This window comes from Pholis gunnellus (assembly GCF_910591455.1).
Source record: "Pholis gunnellus genome assembly, chromosome: 2".
Taxonomy (NCBI): Eukaryota; Metazoa; Chordata; class Actinopteri; order Perciformes; family Pholidae; genus Pholis; species Pholis gunnellus.
The window spans coordinates 16136139-16148308 of NC_136536.1; the positions used below are offsets into that span (position 1 = coordinate 16136139).

General features: G+C 39.6%; 1 protein-coding gene across 1 annotated transcript; it reads left to right on the forward strand.

Moving 5' to 3' along the window:
- Positions 1-4913: 4913 nt before the first annotated feature.
- ttll9 (tubulin tyrosine ligase-like family, member 9) lies at positions 4914-8797 on the forward strand (the record flags this gene model as incomplete). The annotated part of the gene is made up of 14 exons (XM_079176251.1): positions 4914-4928; positions 5269-5315; positions 5400-5489; positions 5574-5685; positions 5807-5992; positions 6115-6183; positions 6293-6383; positions 6677-6717; positions 6804-6891; positions 7151-7209; positions 7341-7537; positions 7968-8081; positions 8403-8527; positions 8727-8797. The coding sequence occupies 14 exons, from the start codon at positions 4914-4916 to the stop codon at positions 8795-8797; spliced, it is 1305 nt and encodes a 434-aa protein (XP_079032377.1).
- Between the last annotated feature and the right edge of the window lie 3373 nt (positions 8798-12170).

Sequence of the window (12170 nt, forward strand, 5' to 3'; positions counted from 1 at the left end):
AAAATAATTTCAAAGATGAAATCTTTCCCGCTGAGCTTGAGATTACATACAGACAAATTGGTATATTTGAACATAGAAAACACAAATACACTTACATGAAACAAATATGTACACCTTCATGGAAGGATTGGGGCATTAGATGCTCTGACATGATGATCCAAAGCCCCCTGTACTGTTTACCTTCTCACTCTGATACTCTCTGGGTATAAATGTCTTGGATTTGTGCTTTGCTACTAAGGCTTAAACCTAAATCTGTCTGACTCATGATTGCCCTCTGGTTCTTTCCAAATTCCCTCAGGCCATGGTTTTGTGCCATACCCCAAATCTCTGGCACATTCCACACGCTGGGAAAAAGAGAGAATTCCAGATAAATGAAGACCATATTTTGTTTTATTTCCTCTGACCAGAGTTGTGGAAACACAATGCTGTTAGAAATTTGACTGTGTGTGGTTTAGCAGTTATGTGATACATGCAGGCTTTCAGGGTATCATTCTGGAGTTTTTTCTGTGAAGGACCTGGTCTGGTGAATCTGAATCTGCAGTGTGAGTCCACATGGTCTTGGATGGTTATTAACATTAAAGTAATGAAATGGATTGAGGTAAGAAACCTAATACAGGCCTCATTTCATTAAATCGTTCTCACTTTATACTCATTGCATTATGCAACACATTTAACTACTTAAATTATTTACGTCTTGTTTATTAGCAATGCCATTATAAAAATCAATTCTGGACCCACCAAGTTTTCCCATCAGGAAACATCTGGTGTTTCGCTGTAATAGTTCTACAGAATCTTTGTTTTTTTCCCCTTCTGTTTTCCTCCCCTCTTTATCTCAAGAAGTAAGACATATGTCTTCACATCATTTGTCAACATATGTATATAACAGCTTGTAAAGTGTTGATTATAGGGCTGCAGCAGGAAACGCATCACGATGGGTTCTCTGCTTATTTGGGAGACGTGGGAATGTCAGGAAGATTCCAGCTGCTACTCTGTCCTGTTTTTCTTGGCCTCCTCGTATGTTTTAGAAGAAAACATTTTGGGTGTTCAAAACCTGGGGATTTACTGAGTCATTACCCCACGGAGTGCTGTGGAGCTCCTGAAACAATATACAGGTGGAATTAACATCTCAGAGGCTGCAGATATGTAAGCCTGTTGAAATGAACACGAGGATCTGTGATGTAAAATGAACAAAAATCAAGTACAGAAATAAAGTGGATTCAACTGCAGAGTCACTGATATATGGAAACTTTTTCCAATATACACAAAAGCCACACTGCTCTTTATTTCTGTCCTACCCTCTTAAAGACCAGGCTGACGTTTATTACTCTCCGTATCAGAGAGACGGATCTAATTAGATATGGTAATAAATGAGAGGACACCAGTGCGCACAGACACTTAAAGAAGCCCAACATGAGGGCAGTCATTTCCTGACTCTAGCAGCATTGGTGAGATATTATTTTAGCAATGATATGCAGGTCAGAGACAATTTGTCATGTCACAACTATTATCGACTAAGGCGCAACGCCCCTTTTACTTAAAGCTTCACACTTAGTTGCCTTTGCTTCCTTAACCTGAATCCTTTACATACCAGACGTGTTTCCTCTGCTCATGGAGATGGGCTGGAACAGGGTAGTCATGGGCAAAAAACACCCAAGGCCGAGCTGAAATTTCCACCAAACAGAACATCACAGGATTATAGCTATAAAGTTGGCAAGATGCCTCTCTTACGAGAAACAGCTGATGCCCCTGCATACCACATATTTGCTGTGTGGTCGCTGTTGAGGAGCATCACCCACTGGGAATCAATATGATTATGATTATGTTTATGATAATGATGATAATGATGATAATGATGATAATGATGATAATGATGATGATGATTATTGTTATCATTACTATTATTATTGTTGTTATTGAGATTCTTGTAAAAGTCACACTGGTGTAGGTTTTATCAGCATTTTCAAACTCAACCAGTCAACGAGGGCTTTTCAAAGAAATCTAGACTTCAACTGACAATCTAAAATGGACTATGAAGTTGGAATTTTATTTCAAATCCATAATAAAACACAAGCTACATGTTTGAAAGAGACAAACCCATGGACTGATCCTCAAAAACAATTTTTATTCCAAGATACTGGTGATGGAATTCTTTCTTTTCACATTGCAAAAGGTCAAAAGTATATGTGGTTACCCAAAATGATACGCATAATAGGTACTGCTACTACTGATATAAATGATCCAAACTGATGACTGCCAAACTATAAACCTGTTGCACACACACAAATGCTTCAAATCTCCCTCAAGATAAATGCTTGTTGAGAGGTTGATTCCTGATTGACACCTATGGTTTGATCGTTTATTAACTGAGGCTGGGTTATGAAAGGCATGGAATGAATAATATTATCCAAGGACTAAACTACTGTTTACCATGAAGCACTCAACTTGAAAAGGAATATTGCTCTGCGGTGGTGATGTAAAGGGAACCCCTGGCATTGGAAACCGGCAATTTATGCAAGGATACTGTATTGTGTTTGAAAACACGGGTACGGTGTGGTTTGCTGACATTTTTTTCTTCTTCTGTACAATTAAAAATATGTCATGAAAATAACTGTGAGCAGCTGAGAAATGATAACTTTTGGCTGAGACGCTCGGATAGGCTTTAAACACATGTCTCATGCCAAAGTTGATATTTTGATTGATTGCAACAATCACATTCTTGTTTATTCCAACCAGCCATTATTAAATATGACATGTTTAGCTGATCTGGAGGAGATGGAAATATTTATTGACACTTTTTAGAGACTATATTAAAAGACTAAATTAACACACGCATGTAGGCGAACATCTCCTCTGCTGAAAAACAGGATCAAAGGAAAGATGCCAGGGAATGCTTTTTTTCTGAGGCTTGCCCGAGCAGATGATGTTGATGCAGTTTGAAAGAAACTTATGTCATCTTATATACAGCTGTTTTGGATATGGATGTGTTAGCACTGCCACATTTCAGTTTTCGTGTCTGTTCTTTATCTTCCATCATTAGAAATAATACCAACATTCCTATATGACAGCACTAGCAATAAATACTGTTCTTCAAATGTTATGTTTTGGAACAGCTGTAATTTTTATTAAATGACATAAATAAAGTACTTGATTCTATTTATATGCATGGTGGGAAGTCTTCAGACTTAAGTGTTTTGGCTCAGCTAGTGGATCAATCATTTTATAGACTGCTGAGAGGCCTAGCCTATATGTTCTTTACTACTGTGTGGACACTTCAACAGCTAGCTAAACCATTCAGCCAAAAACAATCTAAAGCCTGTTACTCTAGCCTGGTCTGATTATTTATGTCAGAGTTTAAAGTATGGTTGATTGTTTGATTAGCTGTGGATGGCTGAGTAAGAAAAAAGGCACAGCAACAGCATATGCAACGGTAATCTTTACATTTATTTAGCTTTGCACTGGAATCTGACTCAGGGGTAAGATCCTTTTACAGAAGGGAACCTAAGGCGTTTGAAACAACAAATGTAAATGTTTTTATAAATTGGGTATATATTCAGCTGTTATGCTTTATGACTCTGAAAAAGGGAAGAATCCCTAGCCCTGTACCCCAACCCTCCATGGCTTTATCCCATAAACGACAACGAAAGGAAATGAAATGTTTAAGCCAATTTAATTTAAAAAAAGACAGGAAACATAAACAAATGAGATGCCATCCATTGACCAATGGATGATAAGTGAGGGGCTAAGTATGCAGGGCAGTGTACTTTCTCAATGTCCTATGGAGGGTCTATCTTAACCCTCAGAGTTCAAAGGTCAGAGATGATCCTTCTTTCTCACTCCACAATGTTTTCCTTCAAAATCTCCCTGTCTTGGTTAATCGCTGGATGCAGTGACTTGGTCATTTGTTCTTCAGCCATGTTTTGTTATCTTAATTCATATAGAAATGTTCAATGTTTGCAACATGAATCTATGAATGTTGATGTTCTCTCTTTATATTATTTTATTGGTGGATAATAAACATAGAATTAGGGAGTAATACGAAACAATGTTACTATTTCTGTTAATTTGACATTTGTCATATTGATACTTTTGGCTGAATGGAGGGAGTTGGCAATGAGCTTTTTCTAAGCATTTGCAAAGTTAAAACAAGTTTGTCTTATTTTTACCTCAATTCTATTTTGCAATCCATGCACATAACCAAAATGTGTAGATGTGTTAATTGCTTTGATTAAACACTGATTATTTTATGCAGAAAGAAAAATCTAGTAACAGTTTTTGAGAAAACAATATATCGTCATTATGTGTTAACAGAGACACTCAATTGGATGAGGTTTTGGCGCCACTAAGTGGTGATTTTATAGTAGGGTTGAGGGTTGATGAGTGATGAAACGGTTTTGTTGTGTTTCAAGATGTGTTTAAATACAACTAACTGCTTTAATGGTAGTCTTTTGAATAACATTACAACCTCAATTATAGATCATATTAACGAGACCCAAATCAGAAAACAAAAACAGAGAAATCGTCACTAACATTGACATAGGTCATGTTTGTCATATCTATAACTCAATTCAAGATGTTAACATTCTTTTGAAAATTTAAAATAGGCTTTCATAAATAATCATGACTGCAAACGTCTGCTCTTGTGTTTTTCTTTTCTAATAATAGATTAATTTAACACTATGAAGATTAAAATAACCTGAAAAGGAATAGAATTGACAGAATCAACAATTCTACGGAAAGCACAACAGGACATCCCCTTTTTGTGTCGTTGTTACCATAGCAATAGTTATCAAACACTACCGTGACTAGCTAGCTTAGCTTAACTGCTAACTAGATTACACGTATTACTTACGCATATTTGAATATTACGTTAGTTAATTATCACAGTTTTAAAATATTTCACAACGTTCGCTTCCATGTCAAAGTACAAGGTAAACAGAAAGCACTGTGTAACGGTACATTTTGTTGTCTTGTTGGATTTTTTACTGACAAGAAATAGCTAGCTATGTTACAGGTTAGGTTAGCTAACCTAATTTGATTGTCTCCTTAGCAAAGTTCCAACTAGCGTCACAGCGTTACGTTAACTACCCATAAGTTAATGAAGAGTAGTACAAGGTTGTACGTAAGACGATATATATCTACCTGTTTGAATTAATTAAGCTAGTAATTAGCAAACCAGAGGAGTAGCTAATGGATGTGTCGTTTGCAGCTGTGCATTAAAATGTAGAATGAAATAGACTAAATCTTGGTTTGCTTTCTTCACCACTGCAGGCTTCTGCATACAAAGGTTCTTATGACTATAACAAAAGTGAGGAGCGGTGAGTGTTGTTCTTTAGAAGGTTGCACATGAACAGCTAATAACTAATACTGGTAACAGTCACTAAGATACAATGTCTCCTCAGGGAGGGAAGATGTGTGCGTTACAAATGTGGCCTACTCAACACCATACAGGATGTCCTGCGCCAAAGACCAGGTTGGGTTGAAGTCAAAGAGTGAGTAGTGCTGTCTCTTCATCATCACATCAGCTTTCTTTGTCATATTTGTGGCTTGAATCTGGTATTTACTCTTTTTCTCAGTGAAGGCGAGTGGGACTTCAGCTGGTGTGATGTGGGCTGGCTCAGGGAGAATTTTGATCATTCATACATGGAGGAACATGTAAGGGTAAACCACTTTCGCAACCATTATGAGGTGAGGCAGCATCAATCTAGCATGCGTGGAGACTATAAACTGGAGATGGAACAGTAATAAGCATAAATCATTCATATAATCTAAAGTCATCTTGTCTTTTTCTGTGTTTCTTATGTTACAGTTGACTCGCAAAAACCTCATGGTGAAAAACCTCAAAAGATACCGGAAAAATCTTGAAAGGGATGTTGGCCGCATGGAGGCACCCAAATGTGATTTTTTCCCCTGCACCTTTGCACTGCCCAGCGAATATCATCTCTTTGTTGAAGAATTCAAAAGAAGCCCTGGTAGCATCTGGATCATGAAGCCGGTTAGCTAAAGTAGACCATGCATGTGATCCAGTGCAATAAAATGACCTAAGAACTTAAAATAAAGGTAGCACCACATAGCATTTAAATCATGAAAATTAACCGGTCCGGTGTGCTTATTTAGGTAGCAAAATCTCAAGGGAAAGGCATTTTCCTGTTCAGGAAACTGAAAGACATCATGGATTGGAAAAAGGTAATGTGTATTTATTTAATCAAGGAATTATGTGTAAATTAAATGACTAAAAATTGATATTTTACATTCACACCCACATATTCAGTTTCATAATATTGTGTTTACACAGGATGGCACCCGCTCAGAGGAACAGAAGGATGCAGCTCAAGTGGAAAGCTATGTAGCTCAACGCTACATAGAGAACCCCTACCTAATTAATGGTTGTCACAATCAAAATTGCCAATTTTACAATGTACACAAACATTTTGATTTAGCGATACAGCATTGTAAAACCAAGAATGTTATAAGGTTTATTTAAAATGTTAAAGTTAAAGAAAGATAAATACAACAATTATATCCAGTTGATAATAATATCATTTTATGAAAAATATAATTATAATTTATTTAAAAACCATTGAATGTGCTAACAGATGATGAACAAAAACATAAAATGGACAAATTGGAACAGGAGGAAGAGTGAGCAACTTACTTTTTTAACTTTTTGTCCCTGCAGGCAGAAAATTTGACCTGAGAGTCTATGTGCTGGTCACATCCGTACGTATTGAACCTTGTAAATTACAATATTTACCCAAATTGTAAAAATACTGGCATTTGTGCGTCAATGTGTGTTTGTGTTTCAGTATGTCCCCTTAAAGGCCTGGCTGTATCGAGATGGGTTTGGCCGCTTCTCAAGCACCCGCTTCTCCCTTAGCAGTATTGATGACAAGTGTATCCCTTTTTTTCACCATCATAACATTTTTTTTCTCCATTCAATTAAATGTTGATGCACCTTTGTGATCTGTTTGGTTCTGAGTCATACCTTCACAAGTTGAGCCTTTTTTGTAATGAAATATTCATTCAAAGTTAGTTTATATTAACCCATTTTTGGAGGATATTGTTCTGAATTTTGTCGCTTTCATCCACATCCTTGTGGAAGGTGTGTTTACATCATTAAAGTTCCCAAATTCTACTTAGTACCTCTCTTCAGATATGCACCTCACCAATGTGGCTGTTCAGAAAACAGCGCCAGACTATGACCCCGAAAAGGTGTGTAACTCAAGAACAACAGGATATGTAAAAGATAACGTTGCTGCATATTTTTGTCATTTTTTTTTCTGAATTTTCTCTCCTTCAACCGGTCCACTTTATTCCTGCATTGTTTGTTAATCTCTTAATAGGGATGTAAGTGGCAGATGCAACAGCTTCGAAGATACCTGACTGCGAAACATGGCAGAGAGACTGTAGAATCGCTGTTTAAAGAGATGGATAACATCTTTGTCCGCAGTCTACAGAGTGTACAAAAGGTCATCATCAATGACAAACACTGCTTTGAGCTCTATGGGTATGACATTCTGCTGGATCACAACCTCAAACCGTAAGTGCTCATATGGTCATACACTGTACGCATGGCAACAAAGTGCATCATCACCGACACATATCCACTTGCAAACATGCACTAAGACATGCATGCTCACAAAGACAAGCACATGCACAGACAAGCAAACATGACACACGTTTGCCTTGCCTCCCTGGATACACAAACAAACAAAGTAGTACATCATGTATAAATAACCTCATTAATCTGCACAGCATATCTGAACAAATTGCAAGGCATGCTACAAATGTGGTGTAAATAATAAGATGCACACCAATTATAGTGCCTCTCCCAATGCAAATGTTGGAACAATCATTCACTTGCTTGTACCTACCTAACAATGTTTGTGTGCTCATGGATTGGCCTAATGCCGGCTCAAAAGACTAAGTAAACGTTTTGGTGGATGTCATCACCCTCTGTCTTTTTGCAGGTGGTTGATTGAGGTGAATGCCTCCCCGTCATACGCACCCAGTAGTCAAGAGGATTACGAGATGAAGTGCCGGCTGGTGGAAGACACTTTGAATGTTGTTGATATGGAGGGAAGGTAAGGATCTCTTTGTCATCGTGCGTTTGCCTTTTTGTCATCAGGAGACCAGATGCGGGGGCTCTCTGTCTCTTCTTTCATTATAGTCATAGTCTTTATTGATAGTCACCAATCTATACACATTTGGAATTAAAATCTTGGGTTGTGGTATATTTAAAAATTAAAAACATGGGGGGAAAAGACACTTCAATTGCAACAATAAACAACTCACTACAATTTCCCTCACAAGGTGAATGCTGCACAGCAGACGATGAGTTCCTTTTATCTCTTTCTGTCACACCGGTGCTGCATTCTGATTAACTGTTTGTTTTTTCTCATTAGGCTGACTGGCAAGGAGAAAAGGGTGGGTGGCTACGATCTCATGTGGAACGATGGGCCCGTCTTTAGAGAGGACGACGACCTGGAGAAATTTAGCAGTTCGTGTTTAACTGCCAACACACACTTAGGTAACCTGACTGTGCTGCTGGTGCAAACTTTCTGAGGCAACAATTTTTTTTTAGATTCTTAAAAAAAAAAATCTGATAAATGTGCAAAAGTATATATAATTAAGACCATGGCATTTGATCGTGTGGAAAAGCCTTTATCATGCTATTATTACATACAAATAATATATAGCTGCAAATACACACCTGCTCTTTGTTGCAGGGTGCGTGAATGACAGGGAGAAACAGCTTCGCCGGTTTCTCAAACCATTTCCAGGACAGAAGAGGATGTAACGCATGTATCATTTTTATGTACCACCAATAGAGTACTTTGTATGTTTCTGGGAGAAGAGAGGCTCCGGTAAACACAAATAAACTGAAAAACATGAGTAATACTTCATACAAAATGAGCTTTCTGTGATGATCTGATCATATTACTAGCACTTAAGTTGAAATTTTAACATGCAAATGAATGAAAACTACATTTTTTTTTAAACTAAGGCAAACCTTGTTATTCTTTTAATCGCAGAGTTAAGGCTGGTTAAGTTTGGGATTTTAACAAAGTCTCAGAATCAAGGACAGGTCAACTGTACATCCTTTCTTCACGTGTCCCAAAGAATGGCCAGTGCATCAATATCCCTCGAGTGCAAAACATTTATTTCTATGCCTTACAAATACTTGCATTTGAACATTGAGAAAATACATACCACAATCTTTCTGCGTGCATGTCAACATAATGTACACTAATATTGCCCCTCCTGGCCCCTTAACTATGGCTTTATTACTTTACATGAGTTTAAGTAATGAGGCGCAAACTCAATATATATATATATCACATTTTTTTACATTGATGTAGTGTTCCCATGAATCAAGTGCAAATGGTAAATCACAACAAACAGATAAGACACTCTAATGTAAACAAAGAGTTCTACAGACTTCAAGTATGCAGTGTGATACGCACGTGATATGTATAACATTACCATGTTGCAGCATAACAGCGATGACGTGTGGAATCATTGAATCACAGGGATGACCAATGCCGTAGACAAGTTACATCCAGCTCTTTGACTCAACATTTTCTTTTTATGCCTGACAATGTAAACAAAATAATGACAGTGATGAATACAAGTCAACTACAACACTTTTCATAAATATAACTATGGTATATAAAATTTGGAAAAATATGCATTTACATTCGTAGCAAACATTACACCGTCTTCAATGACAGAAAGAGCTCAGCTCTTTGCAAAATACATAATATCATAGACTACAATTCAAGCTGTTCAAACATGAAAAGCCCTTGTAACCCAAACAATTCAAACCATTGCTCAAATATGACTGAGACAAATTACATCACTGCAGTACACCACCACTCATTGTGCCTCCCTTTCAGCCAAAGATGCTTTCGTTGAACATATATATATCTTAAAACATGAGGCGCCAAAGAAAAGATCAAATGCAACATCAAGTAAAGTAAAAGCATTGAAAACAAATACATTCCAACATCACAAACTCCACTAGTAACGCTATGGTCGCATTTGATGACTTAAATGTAATGATCTGTGTTAAACTTCACTATGGATTACCTATGCTGAAAGCTGTCCAAGGGAAGAGTAGATGCTTATTTTATGCCTATTTCAACATTAGTAGTATACGGAGAGAAGATGATGTGCAGTGCAGCAGAATACCATTTACATAAAAGCTGCGTTTTTAATATTCTAGTAGTGCTTTGGATCGTAATGAGCCTTCTGTCAAAACACAATCCAACAGTATGATTATATACTTACTATGTATTTTGAATTAAATACAGTGTGTATAATTCTGTTCTATTCAAGTGTCTTATTTTGCTTTGAACTCATTGCTGTTTTATCTTTATTCTAGCTGCACAACTTCTTTTAGTTTTTACCGATAGAAGGCTGTACATCACTGACTGATTCAGACTGCTGTACAACAGTTACAACGTGTTAGTATTACACAGATTACACCGAAAGCAAGCATAGCTTCAAGTTCCTGCAACAAGTAACCACTAAGTATAGCTTTGTACTGTAGGTTTAGTGGCGTTACTTTGCAACAAAGTGCACATTTTTTGTTTTGCCATTCCTACTTATAGGCGGAGCTTTGAAGAGAGGCTGTGGCTCTTTAGCAGCTCTTTTCATGGCAGTTTTAGAGGCCTGACCTACAGCTTCTATCCTCTGCCAGTCCTTCTCTACTCTCTTGGAGGTGATGACCTCTCTTTTACCTGCGGCAAAAACACGTTTCTCTGCGCCAGCTGTTTTATTGCCACAAGGCTCTTTTTTAATATCGGTCTCAGAGTTAGCTCGAACGCGGCTTTTCCTGACCTGACCTCGGCTGTTTGGGTTAGTTCCAGATTCCTGGGTTTGTTTACGGGCATTGCCTGAAGCCTGCATGTGTTTGAGATGACTTTTTCCAGCTATTGGGCTAACTGGGGTCTGGGCTCCTCCTCCGCCTTGTCCTCCACCTTGTCCTCCACCCTGTCCTCCACCTTGTCCTCCACCCTGTCCTCCGCCCTGTCCTCCGCTCTGTCCTCCGCTCTGTCCTCCGCTCTGTCCTCCGCTCTGTCCTCCGCCTTGTCCTCCTGGGCTCCTACCTTCCGTTGAGGGTGCTCGGGTCTCACTGCTGCTCCTCTTCGCTGGTGCTCCAGCTCTGGCTCTGCGCTCAAGCAGCGGGCTGAGCCTTGAGTGGCGCTGGTAGGCATAGGCGGAGCAGCTTCCATTGCACAATGGGTAGCGAATGTGACAGTGAGGGCAAACCAGAAAGCGGGAATGCTGTTGCTGGACTGAGGCAGGTGATGGGGGGTTGTTGACGGGTGAAAACGGGAAGGCTCGCTGGCTTTGCCGCTGCCCTTTAGGGGAGTTGAGTCGGGATGGTGGAGCTGTGTGAGGCCTCGGTTGGGGAGCAGTGGTGGCAGCGGGGAAGCTCTGAGGCCTTGTACGGCTCCCAGGCGGACGGCTGCTCTCTGCTTGCACTGTTTGGATCTGGAGCCACTCCAGGTGCAGCAGCCTCTCCAGGTACTTCTCTAAGTGCCCTACAGGCTTGGGCCGGGGGGCGCCACGGCCCTCAGTATGAAGAAATACTGCCAGCTGTCTCAGGCTCCAAGTGTTAAAGGGAGGAGGGAGAAAGTCCGGGTAACTGTAGCTGGGTTTTTCACTCTCATCTTCATCACCCACAGCCCCATGAGGTCCAGGGAAGTCCGGGGGAAAGTCATTAGTGTTGATGACCTCGGCCCTGAGGTTGAGGTGAGGAGGGGTGCAAGGGGTACAGGGAGAGGGCAGTACAGGCAGCCTCTCAGAATCTGACAGATCACTGGCACTGTCGGTGTCTTCATCCTTCTGGTGGTAGTGCCGCTGTAGTACCTCCGGGGTGAGGGCTGGGGAGTGTGTTACTGGGTGTGCTGGCATGTGTCGTAGCCCTGATATTGGGGAGATAGGCAGGGAGAGCGCGCGACGATTTTTCCCCATCCCCCCACGATTCTGGTGTAGCTCGTTGCTGCACTGTGATATCCGTTGATTTTCCAGTTGCTCCTCTTTCCTGTGCACAGATAGATGTTTGCGGACTTGAGGTCTCAAGTCTCCTTCGTCAGGGCTGTAAAGAGACACACACAAGTGTAAGGAAAAGCTATTGGAGATTAAGTGATTTACTGCACTTG